Consider the following 17,211-nt stretch of genomic DNA (forward strand, 5'->3'; position numbering starts at 1 on the left):
CCCGTGCAACAGACGAGCCCCCCAGCTAGGTGCGAAGCTGGCTGGCTTTACTGCCCAATCAGGCAGGCAAAGTTCTCACTGTTCAGATAGGCTGGCAGCCGCTCCCAGGGCTGGGACCTGTGAGGGTCAGCAGGAAGTCAGTGTGTATATGTATCTGCCGTTTCCGGGGGGCAGCACCCCTAGCCAAAGCCCAAGGCTCCAGAAAGGCCCTTAGGGCAATTCGGCAGCAGTAGGATGCAGGCCAGGCAGCTGGGCAGGCCAGTGCCCTGAAGCTGTACCATGGCAACGCATCCTCAAGGAAAAGAGGGCACTTGCCAAAGGCTACTTAATAAGTTTCCCCGTCCTGCTTTCCGATCCAAAGTCCACTGGGATTTTGTTCTGGGTTGTGGAGGAGGGAGATGCTGCTATGGCAGAGACTGGGCACAAGCCAGGGAGAGGTGTGGTCCCAGGAGGTTCCAGAGCATACGACAGACTAAGACCACCGCAGTCCCCACTAGCAGTTGCTCCGGCTTTCATTCTCCCTGGAACATTCCCACTGGAGAATGAAAGAGTCAGGTCTGTGCTTGGGTGTCAGGGCAGTGAGAGCCTGGGCCAGGGTACGCTGGCTCGATCCTCTACAGAGCCCTGCTCCTGCCCCATCCTCCTAGAGAAGAGTATGACAAGCCTGGGTGGCCTCAGGAGACTATAGAATTATCTGCACACCCTCACCCCAGCCCGAGCTTTAAATCTGCTAACCCACTTAGGAATTTCTGGGCCTTTACTCAGTGAGTCTCACATCCCTGGTTTAGAGGTCTATGGGTTGCGTTCAGAAAGGCCTCGCCACAGAAGAGTCAGCCAAGACACATTTATCTGTTATTTCGATAAACACTGAACCCCTACATGTGCTGGAGCCTGTGCTTGGGGCTATGGACACAGGCAGGCAGGGAAGCAGCCCCCTCCCAGAGATCTGAGCTGGAGGGTGAGCATCGCTGACCCTGGCGCTGACGCTGCAGGCAGGAACTGTCCTGCCGTGTTCTGGCCTCTGTGACCCTGATGCCAGGGTAAGGGACTTGCTCTCCCACTGCTTGCTAAGAGCACGTACCTGGCTCTTCCTGGTGGCACTAGCCTTGTTCTTGGGGCATGTGCTGCAAGTGGTGAGGTGGGGCAGGTCACAGCAGGTATTCCTCAAGTTCAAGTTCATGGGGGATTCTGCAGAACCCAGGTGAGTTCCTTCCTCCTTAGTGGCCTCAGCTTTCCATCCCTAAAACAAGCCAGAGAGGGGTGTCCAGGGGGCCCAACCCAGCTCCCCTGCCCCTTTCAGAGACCAGTCCCAGGTCCCTCCGGGCTCTCTCATGAAAGGAATGAGTTCAGCCCGTGGAATTCAGAAAGAGCACAGGCTTTAGAGTAAAAAAAAAAAAAAAAAAAAAAAAAAAATCTGAATGTGAGTTACCTTGGGCAAGTTTCTAATATATCTGAGTCTCAGTTTCCTCATCTGTAAAATAGGGCTATTACCAAGTGCCCCACTGCGCCCAGTGGAGGACCAAATGAGGTGGTGCAGGCAAAGTACCCAGCACACAGCCAAGTGTGTGAGGACAAGTAAGTAGCAGCACCATGGCTACTGTGTCGTCATTGCTGTGGCCATCCTCTGAAAAGGACAGAATTCACCTGGAGAGGGCTGATGTGAAGAGTCAAATGTGAAAGTATCTGCTGAGCACAACAGAGGAGCAGGGCCTAGCATGGTACCTGGCATGTACTCAGAGCTGACAGTCGTTCCCATTTATTGAGCAACAGGTCCACCTTACAGAGGGGGAGACTAAGGTACGGAAAGTTCCCACGGCAGAAACAATGGCCCCAAGGCTGATGCTCTTCACCTGTGCGCTCTGCCCGCAAGTCCTTCTTGCCATCTTCCTCTGCCTCAGCAGCTTCAGGCATCAAGGGCAATTCCCAATCTGCTCCCAGGAGCTCGATCTCCCAACCATAGCGAGGAGAAGCCCATGTGTGGTGAAAGCCAGGAGACCAGATGTCCACCTGCAGAGCTGAGCCCAAGAACTCTCCCTGGCTGGCTTCTGCCTCCAACCTGGGCAGGCACACATCGCTGACGCCTCGGTAGCAGCAGCCTGACCTGAAGCAGCTGCAGAGGTACGGGGTGGCCAAGGGCCAAGACCATCTGCCTTCCTGGCTGCAGTTCACCCAACCACATGCAGGCCAAAGATTTCAGGCTTTGGAGAGCAATCCTCAATTCACTGCGCCTGTGCCAGCTTTGGGGTCAGGCAGGGTCCCGACTTACCGAGTTCCTGGCTGGCATTCAGCACAGAGCCACCAACCCAGATATGTGGAGGCCGGCCCTGTGACCTTGGCTGCTAGATACAGCACCTCCCGAGTCTACTCACTGCTCGGACTGCTGGGCTTGGGCTCACCACAAAAGAGGGTCAGCGGAGTAAAGACGGGACTGAGATGCTGGCTTTGCTGCTGTCTTCTGTGAGATCTAGGGCGAGACCAATCCGCTCTCTGGGCCTCAACTTCCCTGTTTCTAAAATGGGCCCTGGGATCTGACTGGGTCAGTGCTACTCAATGTGGTCGCAGAATCGCGCAGATCCACAAACTTCTTGTTGCTGCTTTGCCACGCAGTGAACAGCAAAATCAAAAGTTTGGAAAGTTTTGTAGCCATTTGACATCTCCATGATACCCAAGCGCAAGACCAGTGGACTGCTCTTACTGAATAGGGCACAAGGCTGGTTCAGGTGTTAGCACACCAGAAGAGAAATCATGGTAGTGTGAGTTTTATGAAAGCATAAGGCCCTTTACCACAGGTGGCTTAAGAAGCCCTGATCTGAAGGTTCTTGTTTCCATGAGAACCCACTAAGGAGGCCTCCATCACAGTACCTGCACCTGCAGTGGGATTCATGAACCTGTCACCCAAACTGTCCCCTCTCCACTGCTGCTGCCTTAGAAAATGTCACCACCATTCACCTGTTTGCCTGAGCCAATAGAAGCTGAAAGAGCTTATCTGGTCAGTACCAGGAAAAACCACCAGGGAGAACAAACAGCTAGAAATGATCTGGTGACATTTCTAAATTCCAAAGAATGGAAAGAGAAATCCTGCTTGTTTCCATAAAGAAACTTTAAAGGATCAACTGAGTACGGCACTTCTTACAACACTAAATGCTGGAATGCCAGAGCATCGCTCTCAAGTTTCTGGAGAAGAAGGAGTGCTAGCCTAGAGTTCTCTACTTAGAGAAAGGATGACTCAAACATGAGGGCAAATATTTTCAGACTTAGAAAGACTAACTGTGCCACCCACAGACCCTTTCTGGAAAAATTATTCAAGAGAGCTCTCCAGAAAAAAAAAAAATGAATCCAAGTCAAGGAGTCAAGAACGAGATGGTGTGGTATCTGAGAGACGGGAGAGCAATGAAGTCAGAAACATTTATACACTTAACCACTGATACCATAATTGAAGAGTTAAATGCAATTTAAATAAATGACTCTTAAAACATAACAGGACTAATGTCTGAAAACGATAATAATCAGAAACTAAAATTCCAGATGATTTCAACCATCCCTGGGAGGCACAGAGGAAAGCAAAGAGAAGTATAGGTTAGCTGACACATTCACTAATGGGTAGTCGGAGGTGAGGATAAACTATTCTAGATCTGGTGTCATGCCTGATATTGAAATATGTTTATGGAAAAGGTAAGGGTAAAACCTCTGGCAGACTAGAATTCAGGGGTAGAATTTCAGAGGAGATTTTGAGGAATAATGGGAAGGCAGCCTTGGGATGTATACTACTACTGCTACCATATAGCTGTAATTAATTAAGTCTTAACCTGCTGTAGGAATAGACATATTAATGAGGAGGAGGGGGTAAAACTTAAAAAATAAACCATATAGTTTTTTTGGGGGGTGAATATTATATAATCCTGTGGTAAATACCACAGCCCCAAAGGCAAAAAAAAAAAAAAAACTTTAAAAATTTATAGATACCATTAGTCATCAGAAAAATGCAATTCAAAACCACAGCAAGATACTACTTCAAACCCACTAGGATGGTGTTGGGTTTTAAAATGGGAAAATAACAGTGTTATCCGAGAGGATGCGGAGAAATTGGAACCCTCATACACTGATGCTGGGGACATAAAACCATGTAGTCCCTTTGGGTAACAGTCTAGCGGGTCCTCCGAAGGTTAAACATAAAGCTGCCATTTGATCCAGGGGTTCTAGTGCTAGGTGTATGTTCAAGAGAAGTGAATGCATATGTCCACACAAAAACTTGCACGCAAGCATTTATGGCAGCATTATTCAAAGTAGCTAAAAGGTAGAAAGAACTCAAACGTTCATCAACAGATGACCAGACAAATAAAATGTGGTATATCCAGGGATCCATCCATGCATCCATGAAATATGATTCAGCCACAGAGAGAAATGAAGTACTGGCACATTCTATAACATGGATGGACCCTGAAAACATGACGCTGAGTGAAAGAAACAGCCACAAAGGCCAAATATTATAGGATTCCATCCATAGGAATTGTCCACAATAGGCAAACCTATAGAAGCAGAAAATGTCTCAGTGGTTGCCTTGGGTTGAAGGAGATGGGGGGTGGGGGTGACCGCTACAGGGTATGGTTTCTTTTGCAGATTCTAATATTGAATGTGGTGATTATTGCACAAGTCTGTGAATATGTCACATTGAATTATATACTTTGAATAAATGCATTCTATGGCACAAAAATAATATCTCAACAAGCTGCTACCAAAACAACTTACAGACAAGACTATCTATCAATCTGAGACATCTGTAGTTTTAAGCAATAATAAAAAAATAAAAAATAAAATATCCTTATTAGGGGATCCCTGGGTGGCTCAGCAGTTTAGTGCCTGCCTTTAGCCTGGGGTGTGGTCCTGGAGTCCCGGGGTCAAGTCCCGCATTGGGCTCCCTGTGTGGAGCCCACTCCTCCCTCTGTCTGTGTCTCTGCCTCTGTCTCTCTGTATCTTTCATGAATAAATAAGTGAATAAAATCATTAAAAAAATCCTTATTATATAAAGAGCTCTTGTCAACTAATAATTAAACTGTAAGTAGCCCAATTTTAAAAATGTACAAAAGACTGGAACAAACGACTCACAAAAGAGGCAACATAAGTGACTAAAAGGCAAATAAGTAAATATTTAACATCTCTAGTAATCAGAGATGCCCGGGTGGCTCAGCGGTTGAGCGTCTGCCTTCGGCCCAGAGCGTGATCCTGGAGTCCCGGGATCGAGTCCCACGTCAGGCTCCCTGCAGCGAGGCTGCTTCTCCCTCTGCCTGTGTCTCTGCCTCACTCTCTGTGTCTCTCATGAATAGATAAATAAAATCTTAAAAAGTTTTATTAAACTTTTTTTTTAAACTTAAAAAAAAATCTTAAAAAGATCGTCTCTCTCCCTGCCTGTCCCTTTCCCTGCTCCTCTCTAAAAAAATTTAAAAATAATAAATAGAGGCACCTGGATGGCTCAGTTGGTTAAATGTCTGCCTTCAGCTCAAGTCATGGTCTCATGGGTCCTGGAATGGAGCCCATGTTGGGCTCCCTGCTCAGTGGGGAGTCTGCTTCTCCCCATGCTCATGTTCTCTTTCTCAAATAAATAAATCTTTTTTAAAATATAAATAAATAAATAAATAAATAAATAATAAATAAACAAACAAACAAACCTTGGTTTCAGCTCAGGTCATGATCTCAAGGTCTGGAGATCAAGCTGTGCGTCGGGCTCCATGCATAGCGCAGAGCCTACTTGAGACTCTCTCTCTCCTTCTCCCTCTGCCCCTCCCCCTGCTTGTGCATGCATGTGTGCTCTCTGTCTCTCTCTCTCTCAAATAAATAAATAAAATCTTTAAAGTACTGACCATAAATCAGTACAACCATGCCAGGGAGTCATTTAACAATAGGTAGGTATCAGGAAACTTTTTTACAAATACACACCTCCTGCTTGGAAATGCTACTACCTGGAATTTATTCTTTTTTTTTTTTTTTTAAGATTTTACCTATTCATGAGAGACAGAGGCAGAGACACAGGCAGAGGGAGAAGCAGGCTCCATGCAGGAAGCCCAACATGGGACTTGATCCTGGGTCTCCAGGATCACACCCTGGGCTGAAGGCGGTGCCAAACCACTGAGCTACCGGGGCTGCCCCCTTGGAATTTATTCTAAAAAAAAAATATTCATTTATTCAACAAATATTTGTGGAGGGTCAAACATGTACACTGGATGATGCTGGGGATACCAAGATATGCCTATAACAATTTTTATCGTAGGTTTTTGTAACAGTGAAAAATTGGAGAGGCACCTGGGTGGCTCAGTTGGGTGAGCCCCCGTCTCTGTTTCAGCTCAGGTCATGATCTTATGGGTCATGAGATTGAGCCTGTATAGGACCCCTTGCTCAGTGGGGAGTCTGCTTGAGATTCCCTCCCTGTGCTCCTCCCATTCATGCACACACGTTCTTTCTCTGTCTCTATCTGTCTCTCTCTCTCAAATAAATAAAATCTTTAAGAAAAGGAAAAGAAGCGATCCCTGGGTGGCGCAGCGGTTTGGTGCCTGCCTTTGGCCCAGGGCGCGATCCTGGAGACCCGGGATTAAATCCCACGTCGGGCTCCCAGTGCATGGAGCCTGCTTCTCCTTCTGCCTGTGTCTCTGCCTCTCTCTCTCTCTCTCTGTGTGTGTGTGACTATCATAAATAAAAAAGAAAAAAGAAAAGGAAAAGAAAAATTGGAAACTATGCAAATGTCGAACTACTGGAGATTATTTAGATAAAACTATTTCGCCTACACAATGAAATACTCCCCAGGTGCTGTAGAAGAATATTTATTGACATGGAAACATGAATACACTACATTGCTGAATGGAAAAAAACAAGTGAGAAAGTTGTGTGCACCAGTAACCCCACTTTGCAAAGTAGATACATGAGTGTATAAACAAATGCCTGACAGGATCACCCCAAAATGTTAACAGTGGTTATCTCTGGGTGTTGGGATTAAGAGTGAACTTCATGTCCTTCTTCTGGTTCAACCGTATTCAATGTTTTCTTCATAATAAAATACGAATCACTTTTGCAACAACATGACAAAAGTCACCTGCATTTAAAAAACAAACCAACAAACATCTGCCACGCCTCCACTGGTAGAAGCCCCAAGAAGGAGGGTTGCAGGAAGTCAAGCCTGTGCTCATGCTTGATCTAGCGATGACAGCTAGCAGTGCTGAGTACCTCCTACATTCCAGGCACTTTGCACAGCCCAAGAATCCGGTGGGATAGGGGTCCTCATCTCATTTGACAGATGCTAGGTGGCCCACTACTAACAGCCCAGCTAGGGAGAAGCAGAGCTGGGGTTTGAACCCAGGCCCCTGCCTCTACCTTAGCTGGGTCTCCTTGTTCCTGAGAAGGGTAGAGAAAGGTCCTGAGCTAGTAGGCCCTCTGTCTTGTAGGCCTTTGTCCGCGGTCCTGCAGACAGCCCAGAAGGCGACAGAAGAGCAAGTTAGCAAGGGTGGGGACGCCGGCAAAGGGAAGGCGTGGTGCTGGAAGGCCCACTGGCAGAGGTCAGGGCTTGGGGCAGACTAGCCGGTGCTCCTCGCCTGCTGGGCGACTCTCAGGAAGCCCAACCACATCCGGCCCCAGGAGTTCCCAGGCCCTGTGCACGCCCAGAGGCAGCGAGAGAAAACCTCACAGACTGCAGCTGCCCTGCTGAGCAGCAGGGGGAAAAGAGTCTGCCAGCGGGGACCTCCTCCCTGGGCTCGGCGACTGCTCGCCAGTCCTTTCCCCTCCTGGGGCCTAGTAGGGCCTCCTCTTCTGTGTGAGGACGGGGTGTGAGGTTTGATGGCTCCAGGACCCTCCCAGATCTCAATCCTCTCAACCTGCGGCTCTTCCTCACATAGGGCCTGGCAGGAAGAGGAAGGGGGTGAGGCGCCCCACCCAGCTCCCAAAGGAGCCCCCTCCTCTTCCCCTCAGCTCCATTCCCACCACTATTTTTAGAACAGAGCACAGGGAGCATCTCCACCATGCTCGGAGCTCCAGGTAAAACAGCAGCCCCATTCATTCTGCTCGGGCAGGAACACGGCAGGAATTTATAGACCAGCCAGCCGACTAGACGACCTCCCCCCATGCCATTAGCCAGGCCATTTCTCACTAGTTCCATTACAGCCCCAAGTGGTGACTTAATTTTTCCTAATGACAACACAGTGAGCCGAGTGAGACAAGGAGAGCATCTCTAGGACATCGGTGCCCCTCCCCGCCCCCAACCTGGTCCACTCTTCAAAAGTCACTGAAGAGGAACACTGGCCTAGAAACGAAAGGCTTGGGCCCCACTTCCAGTTCTAGCACCAACTGCTTGGCTCTTGGCCAAGTTCTTGCCTCTCTTTTGGTCTTGGTTTCTATAAATCAGCTTGTTCGTCAACTGATCTTGGTGTGGGAAGAGAGAGGCTTTTCAGTTCCACATTCAAAGGTTCAATGGTTCTATCAAAATTCTAGTCATTCATAAAATATTCATCAGCTTTGGGGTATGTGTTGAGCTGTGTTCTCAAAGTCCATCTGAGAGTTGATTATGGATCTCAGAACGCATTCTCCCACTGAAAACTGTGTTATAAGTGGTGGTCGGCTTCTTAGGCTAGCCTACTTAACCCTTAATGTTCTTCCACAAGGAGCAACAGCCAAACACTATCAGAGGAAGCCACTCACATTTAAAAGACACTGTTGGTAGAAAATTTACCTGGAGCAGTGTTTGTATGAAAGAAGATACACATTAAAGGCAATAAGAAGAAGTCAGTGGTGACTTCTGGGGCCGAATCTAAGAGATTTCTGATCACACGAGAAATGAAAGGCCCCGCATTTTGGTTACCATAAATTCCACTTGAAAGTTAGCCTCAGGCCATGGGCCCTTTCCCAGTTGGAAAGGTTAAAAGAACATAAGTGCCCACATATATATGTGAAGTTCAAACAAAACAGTCGGTGAGTAGAAAGGAGGAAAGAAGAGGGGAGGATTTGGGCTTGGAAAGCTCCTTGCACTGGCTTCCCAGGGCCCAGTCCAGAAGGAGGCACCTTGGGGTGGGGAGGAGTCAGGAGTGTGCTTATAATTTGTGTACCTATGACAGGGATCCCTTCCTGTACAAGATCCGTAAGTATCCTTATGTGTCTCGAGTACATGGTGAATACTAACCACATGCAGCATTTGCATATATTCACAGCACGTACATCTTGTTTCAAAGTGAAGACCAGAATGTCTGTTTTCTTTCTTCCTTTAACCCGCTTGCTATCAGGGTCCCGAGGCTTTGAAGATGATTCCTGGAGCTCATCTAGACTCAACTGCCTCATTTTTCTTGGTAAAGAAACCAACGATCAGATAGATAAAGTAATTTGCCCAAAGTCACACAGTACATTACCAATAACATCAGGATTCAAACCAAGATCCTCAGAAAACTCTGGTTTTCTCCGAGGGCAAGGGGTTCAGTGAGAGGGGAGCTCCACACACCTGGGGAAGTGAACCATGGGAGCAGCTCTGGTCAGTTCTCCTTTGCCTCTGAGGATGCCAGGAGTCAGCACGGAACACGGTAGTATCCATGACCCTGAAATCAACCTGGCCAGATTGCTTACTAAACCAGGTGGGGTTCCGGGCTCTGGTCTCACCAAGTGGAGGCGCAAGAGACAAAGCCCTGAGCCAAGACAGTCAGGAGACTTAACTTGGCCACTGACAGTGTCCCATGACCATGGCCAGCTCACGTCCCTTGAGACTCAGTCTCCTCATTTAAATTCTAGAACACGAGAGGCTTGAACCATATGACCCAAATCAATTCCACGATATCCCCTGAGCATGTACGAAAGACGGGGCAGTAACAGAATAAGAAATCGATAAGATATGACTGCCACTGGCTCCCAAAGAACTCAGTCTTGCAGATGAGACATATCTGCTTAACACACCGTGCTAAGGATGAACAAAATACCACGGGAACAGAGAGAAGGAAGCAATGACTTCTGAGACATGCCCGAGATCGGTGTCTCAGGAGAGGGGCCAGGCCTTAAAGGTTGAGGATTGTGCCGACAGGGACAGCAGAGGAGGGCAGGCCACCTCTGGGAGGACGGCTAAAACATGAATGTGCACAGGGAGTCTGGAGAAGGGTTGAAATAATCCAATGTGGCTGGGCTGCAGCCCCAAAGCAGGAGCATGGTGCACCCAGGGAGAGGCTTGAGAACCAAGAGGAGACCTGGGCTTTATTCTGACAATAGCCTCCCACGTGGTCTGGAAGCAGCTTGGACGATCTGTGATTGCCAGAAGGCAGCAGTACAGAGCAATCCAAAGCAGGTGCTCGGCAGCTGGGCCGCCAGGTTCCGATCCTAGTTACCGCAGCTGTGTGACCTTGGGCAAGTTTCTTAATTTCTCTAAGATGCAGTGTCTTTGTCTAAGTTGACTGTAAGGAGAGTAGGTGTGTAATGGGGATAATGAACCTCATGAGGGCCGAAGTGAGGATTAAAGAGACAATAGATAGAGGTCACGGTGTCTGTGCTCATCGAACCACCTAGAGTTATTATTCTACCCTTAAAACCAAAGACCTGGGAACAACTGCAGGGTGGTGGCCTTGTTCAGAGAAAGGCTTGAGGGAAGATAAGGTCAAGACAGGACGGAGGGTAAAGTTGCCCTGTCTTCGTTAAGAGCTAAAACAAAAACAGCACCATGGCTCAGGTGAAGAGCGAGGTGGCGACATGGGCTGTCCGTCCAGAGGCAGACGGGCAGCAAGCAGGGCTGGGGAGAAGGCTGGAGACACAGCAAGACAGGTGAGCCTCTTCGGGAAAAGCCTGCTTTCCGGGGGGATATCTGAAATCCAGCCCAGTTGACTCCCAGTTACTTGGGGTTGAAAGTTGGAACTAGTCAATTGACAAAATCTGGGCCCAGAATGCAGTGTGGACTCTCTCCCTGCCCTTGATGGGGCTCGGGTCAAGGGCTCAGGTCCTAAACCTATAGCTGTCCCTTTCTGCCTCTGGCCACAGTCCCACTGCTGCTGGGTACCCAACTCTGTGTCTGCGGGCCAGTCCTCTGGAAGGCCAGACTCGAGAGGGGAAGGGGCATCAGCCCACCACACTGATGCCCCCTGAGAGCCAGTCTCCCTTGCCCTTCACATCAGATCTGGTGTGAAGCGCTTGAGCTTTTCTGGGCTACCCCTCAGACATATGAACTCTGGAAGCTTTCTTCACTATGTGGAAAATTAGACATCTCATTCATTTGTCCTAACGCATCTCCTCTAGAGCTTAAAGGGCCACGGCTTCTACATGCAGGATATCATCCACCTGCTTCTTCCAGAAGGAGATTACTGACTTCTCGGCTTCCATCCCCTTTGCATCTGGGAAGAGCAGTGGGTTAGGTGGAAAGGCTTCGGCTTGAAGATTAGTTCAGCCTCTTACTAGCTGTGTGACCTTAGATAGGTCATTTCATTTCTCTGAGTCTCAGTCCCTTTCACCTGTACCCAGAGGCTGCTGGAGGCCTGGGGATCCCGGCTGCCATCCCCGGAAGGCTCTGCTGTCCCTGTGGGGAACCCTTGCCCAGACTGCCTCCGCCCTCACTCTGCAGACCCCACTGGGTGCCGTGTGTGAGAAGTTAGGGCTTTGGTCTCAGAACTTATGAAAACATTTTAAATAAAGAATTTAAATAAGCAAACAAACAAGACCTACATAAAGAAATGTCATTATTTCCAGCAGGTCCCAGCTTGCCAGCAGAGACCGGGCATGGCTACTTAAAGGAGAGAGAGAGTTTCAAAAGACCCAGAGCCTGAGACCTAAGAAAACACAGGATCAGAGGGTGTGAGGGGAACTGAAAGGATCACTTTGTATTCAAATCGCACAGATGGCCTTTTCAACAATCAGTGGTGTGCTCCCGTCCTCCTGGCTCCCAGGCCCCAGACACCAAACCAAGACAATTGGGCCATCAGGAAAGAGACCATTGTGTAAGGCTTCTTAGCATGATTTATGTGGAGGGCGGGGCTCAGCATGTTTCCCGTGATTATGACTCTCAGATGCAGCTTCCAGAGCGTGTCCATCATCCTGGAGGCACTGGGACCTGCAGAGCAGCGGCCACCCTGTCATATTTCATCTCCTCGGGCCCGTGGAGCCAAATTAATTGTTTCATCGATTTGAGAGGCAGAGATGCAGCGGCACTGTGGCTCGCCACGGTCCCCAGTGAGATGGGCTCCCGGCGAGGAGATGCCCCAGAAGCCGATGTCCGCTCCCCCCGGCAGCCAGCCTAGGACCCCAGCAAGGAGCACCACTCGAGTGGGCAGCTTGTCAGGACGAGCTGGGAGGAAAGCCCTGTCCCCTGGGCCCGATGTCGTGTTCTGATGCTCCATTTCCCTGTGGCCAGAGCTCCTGTCCTCTGCACCTGTCTGGTGGGCGGACATGGGTCACCGCGTCCTGCAGAATCAAGCTTGCTGCCTTCCCAGACAGGCGATTCTCCTGGGCCCCGCATCCCCCTTAATGTCATTTCATAAGGGAGTCCAATGAAATCAAAGTGCAGCTTCCTGTCTGGGCAGACACGGCTGCTCCGCCCCTCGGAATGAACCCTGCGGGCTGAGTCCAGGCCCGCGGACGCCGTGTAGCCCTCGCCCCCGCCGCAAGCGAGCTGCAGGCCGAGCCTGTCCCCCTGCTGGGCTGGGGCATCAGCTTGGTCACCGGCAGATACATTCCGTCCCCTGTTCTGATCCTGCCTAAATGGGAGGTGAGGGACGTATTCTCTTCTGGGCCATCCTTCTTGGAGTTCAAGTGGCCACAGCAGGTGAGCAACCTCATCAGACGTAAGAGCCCTCCCTAATGACATTGAGAAGGTTTTACAGGACATGATGCAGAGACCATCCAAGGTCCAGGGGCTTCTCTGGCCTGAGCCATCATCTCTCTAGCCTCTTGGACCCCCTTTTTCTACACAAGCGACCATGGTCCTACACATATCTTTTGTGTTTGAGCTCTATTACTCAGACCTGTGACCTCTGGCTTCCCTCCTTCTAGGTCTTGGCAGTTAGAGAAGGGTATGAGAGCTGTCCAACCCCGGGTTCCAGGTGGTGAGCAGGCTGGGCTCTCATCACTGTCCCCCAATAGGTCTTCCTTTAGCTGAGCTACACCTAGCCCCCGCCCCTAAACCGTGGGAGCTCGGAAGCAAGCAGACCTAATCAGCTTCCAGAGAGCTGTGTCGCAGCTTCCTGTCCAGCCATTCAGCACAGGATGGAGACAGCACGGCAAGCTCTGCCGAGGCCTGGGGGCTGTGAACTTTCCCACCTGGGCCAGGTGAAGGCTCCATGGCTCCCAATTTCTAGGGTCCTTCCTAGAACTCAGCCCTCGTGCCTATCCAGGCCTGGCTGGGAGGAGGCTCTGTAAGGAAGGCTCCAGTGCTCATGTGCATCACTGAGAGAACAAGACAGAGTGGTAGAGACACCGGGGCCGGGAGCTGCGGCGGGGGCGGGGGCGGGGGGGGGGGTGTCAGGGAACTCTCTCTCCTCATCCCAGAGCCTCCACCGTATCCCAGGATCTGGAAATTCACATGTTTACCTCTCCAACCACTATCTGGGACTGGCCCTCACCTGGAAGACTGGAGGGACCCCCCTCACTGATCTCTTCACACCCACTTGGGTGCCACCTTGGGCTCTCTGATCTTCTGGAAATGTACCTGAGACTGACTCCCTTTCTCAAAAGCCTTCAGTGGCTTCCCACTGTATCTAGAATGACACCAGCGAAACATTAACCACCGCGGCCCTGCATGATCTGGCCCCCACCCAGCTGGTCGGCCTCCACACTCAGCACTGGCCACACCGGCCTGGCTTCTGTCGGCCCCAGCATGGCAAGCTCTTTCCCATCTCAAGTTCTCTCCACAGGATGTTCTATTTGCCTGGAACGCTCCTTCCAAAATCCCTGACTGGCTCCTTTCTGGCCTGCAGGTCTTGACTTCAAAGGGATGATATTCCCTGCCCAACCCCCAGCCCCGCTCCCCACAGCAATCTAAATCATATTCTCTCTTAAAGGAATCCTTTTCTTCATCAGTTTGTAATTATGTGTGTGTACGTGTACGTGTTGCGTGTGTGTTGGTGTTGAGCTATTTAATGCTCACTCTCCTACTAGAACTGAAATCATGACAAGAGTGGAGGCCATATCCACCTCATTCTCCACAGAATCCCTAGCTCCTAGCCCAGAGCCTGGCACAAAGTAGATGCCCCCCCCCCACCCCACCCCTTCAAAATATCTGCTGCATGAAGGAAGGAATGAATGAGAACAGATGAAGAAGCGATTGAGTGGGGACATCCTCTGGCAGTGGAAGCCGAGGCCATGGTTCTCTGTCAGGGCTGACCTCTGCCAACCTCTCCCGCTGCCCCCAAGACAGGCACTGGAGTCATGGGAAGCCCAGATACTATTTCTTCTCCTTTTTTCCTTGTAGGGAGAAAGTTTGAGTCTTCTCCATTTGGGACTTTCTGATGCCAGTCTGCACGTGCCCACAGGGCCTCTCATACCACTGTGGTCCTTCTGATGCCAGTCCACACACACCCGTGGGGCCACTGCCTTCAGGTGACCCTAGGCCCACCATCTTGGTCCTCCGCTTTGGGTCCAGTTGAGGTGAGGTTACTGTGTGGTAGGGGATGCCCAACAAAGGGTTAAGTTGCCAGAAGCAGAGTCCCGCCCTTGGGTTTGCTCAGCCAATCAGAGTCTGTCCTGATGAGGTAAAGCTTCTATCCTGGGTAGCATTGGTTGAGTTGGCCGGCCCCATCTCCTGCTGGAGAGAGCCATAAGGGTGGAGTTTCTGTGGAACCAGACAGAACTGGAATTAGCTCGCTGTCTACTCTGGCCTGGGGCTGCCTGACTCCAGGACCTGTCCCTGTTCCTTTCTACGGAGCTCCGCAGACAGACCACCCTGGCACCTCCGGGGCCCCGCCTCTAGCTGACCAGTGGAGATGACAAGGCGTCACTTGTGGGAGAAGTCTCAGAGCCAGAGCAGACACAGGAGGCCTCAGTTTCCCTGCCTGGGCCCCGGAATACAGCAGGTGGTTACCAGGCAGTGACATGGAGCGGTCATCACATGTGCTCAGAGCAGCAGCATTCAGCTTCAACAAGCAAGGCCACTAGATGAATCTTCCTATATAAACATAGCTTTGAAATGGTAACAAGAGCAGCTAGTTCATGGAGTTCTTCTTGTGCACACATGACCTGAGTTTAATCATCAGGAGAACCCTGTCAATCCAGCCACTTTACTGATGAAAACACCTGAGCTCACAGAGTGCCAAGACTTTACACCTCCCATACCACTAGCCGTATTACTTGTGAGCAATCTGTTGGCATATCTGTCTCACCACTGGACTGCGATCTCGCAAGGAAAGAGTGTGGCGGATCCATCTGTGCATTCCCACCATAGAGTCCAGGGTGCACCCAGAGAACAGAGCAGTTACCTGCTGCCCTGCGTTTCCTCTCACATGCCTGGTGGCTGTCGGAAGCCTACTCTCCTCAGGCTTCCCGTGGCCCAGGCCAGCGCTGTGCGTGTAGTGGGGGTTCGGGGGGAGGTTCAGAGAGTGGACGATGAATGTGCAGCCCAGACCACTCTGGACCTCACTGGACCACTCTTAGGACCCAACAGGCACAGCCTTTAAAGCATGGAGTGCCATTCCTAGTCACCTCTGCCCAATTAAAAGAGAGTTCCGGGAAGCCTGGGTGGCTCAGCAGTTGAGCATCTGCCTTTAGCTCAGGGCGTGATCCCAGGAGTCCTGGGATCAAGTCCCGCATCCACCTCCCTGCGAGGAGCCTGCTTCTCCCTCTGCCTGTGTCTCTCATGAATAAATTAAATAAATAAATAAATAAATAAATAAATAAATAAATAAATAAATATGAGTTCCATAGGACAGGTCTCATCCATCTCTGCGACCCCAAAGAACCTAACCTAGTGTCTGGCACAGAGCAGGCATTTATTATGTATATTTGAATAACCAAAATAACATGCAACCGTTTGTCCCTACTGGCTTAGAATCTCAGCAGCCACAGGCGGGACTACCCGTGAGTTATTATTCTACAGTAGAAGCATGCCAGCACACCCCGTGGCCGGGAGTCGAGTAAAAGCTATCCCAGGCAGAAGAAAGGTAGGTTCCCTCCAGGAATAGATGCTGAAGCAATGGGCAGAGTTCTGATGAGAAAGAAGGGTGTGGTGAGTGGAAGGAAGCTGGGTCATTCACTCCTACAGAGAGAGGGAGAGCTTACACAGGCTGACTCAGAGCAGCTCAAAGTGAGCTGAAAAAGGCAACGGAGCTCCCAGAGAAGGGGTGTGGGCTGGACGCTGCCTGCCTCGTTGTGTCTGCACTACCACAGCTGGAGCCCGCCCCCCCCTCCAGCAACCCCCAGGCACCTCAAGACAGCACCGAAAGCCTGTGACTGCCCCACCCCTAAGAGGGGACCCAAGGATCTGGCCCCTACAGGCCGTAGAGTTCACAGGCAACCAAGTCATGCGGAAATCATCCAGAGACTGCATGACCCCAGGCCCTCCGTGATAATCTTCCATGGTGAACTTTCAGGAAGATCTCAAAGTTCAAAGAGCAAGAAAGGGCCAGCTGACCTATGCACGAGTGGGACTGCTGAGGAAGCAGCTGCCAGAGGTCACACGGCAGGTAGTGGCACACCCGCCTCTCTTGTTCTTCGAATCCATCTTCTCCGACCTCCCTCTACCTTTTCCAACAAGCATTTCACGTTCCCATTTATGTTTTGCAAATTTGGAAAGAACTTTGCAACCCTTGAGAGGTGTGAGGGTCCCCCATTCCAAGGTTATCGGCAGGCGCTACTGAACAGGGTTGAGAAAGGGCAGCATGGGACTTTGGGGAGTAGCCTTGCAAGCCCCTCTTTCCCCAGAGAGGCATCTGAGTTAGGGCAGGGAACAGCCTGGGCAAAGGTTTCACTCATGCAGCAGAAGGCGGAGCATTCTCAGAAAGAACAAAGAAAAGGCATTAAAAAAAAAAAAAGGCATGCTACTCAGTCTGGACAAATCAATCAAGTGAGACTTTCTGCCTCAAGAACAAGACGCTGGGGCCTGAGCTTTGCCTGGCCTTCCCTCTTCTCTCTCCCTGGAAGTCAGCAACCTTAGCAGAATGGCTGTGGCCCCACCCTCGGGCAAGGTCCTTCATGGTCACCTCTGAGGCTGCCAGGACCCAGAGGAGCTGAGTGCAGGTGTGGGTTGGCTGGATGGCCACCAGGCCAAGTTGCTAAGGATGCGAAAGCCCTCCTGGA

At 50.4% G+C, this 17,211-nt stretch overlaps 1 protein-coding gene across 8 annotated transcripts in view; it reads right to left on the reverse strand.

Annotated features, from left to right (window-relative positions):
• The window catches only part of RGS3 (regulator of G protein signaling 3), a 123,608-nt gene that overhangs the window by 35,476 nt on the left and 70,921 nt on the right, over nt 1–17,211 (reverse strand). For 3 of the 8 annotated variants that reach the window (XM_055301678.1, XM_055301680.1, XM_055301683.1), the window contains one exon: nt 1,082–1,240. The exons of 2 other annotated variants lie outside the window; for them this stretch is intronic. In XM_055301678.1, coding sequence (XP_055157653.1) covers nt 1,082–1,240 — 159 coding nt within the window. Of the gene's footprint in view, nt 1–1,081; nt 1,241–14,206; nt 14,753–17,211 lie in introns of those variants that run through there. 3 more of the 8 variants (XM_055301684.1, XM_055301689.1, XM_055301688.1) reach the window with 2 other exon arrangements.

Source organism: Nyctereutes procyonoides, unplaced genomic scaffold (assembly GCF_905146905.1).
Source record: "Nyctereutes procyonoides isolate TBG_1078 unplaced genomic scaffold, NYPRO_anot_genome, whole genome shotgun sequence".
Classification (NCBI taxonomy): Eukaryota; Metazoa; Chordata; class Mammalia; order Carnivora; family Canidae; genus Nyctereutes; species Nyctereutes procyonoides.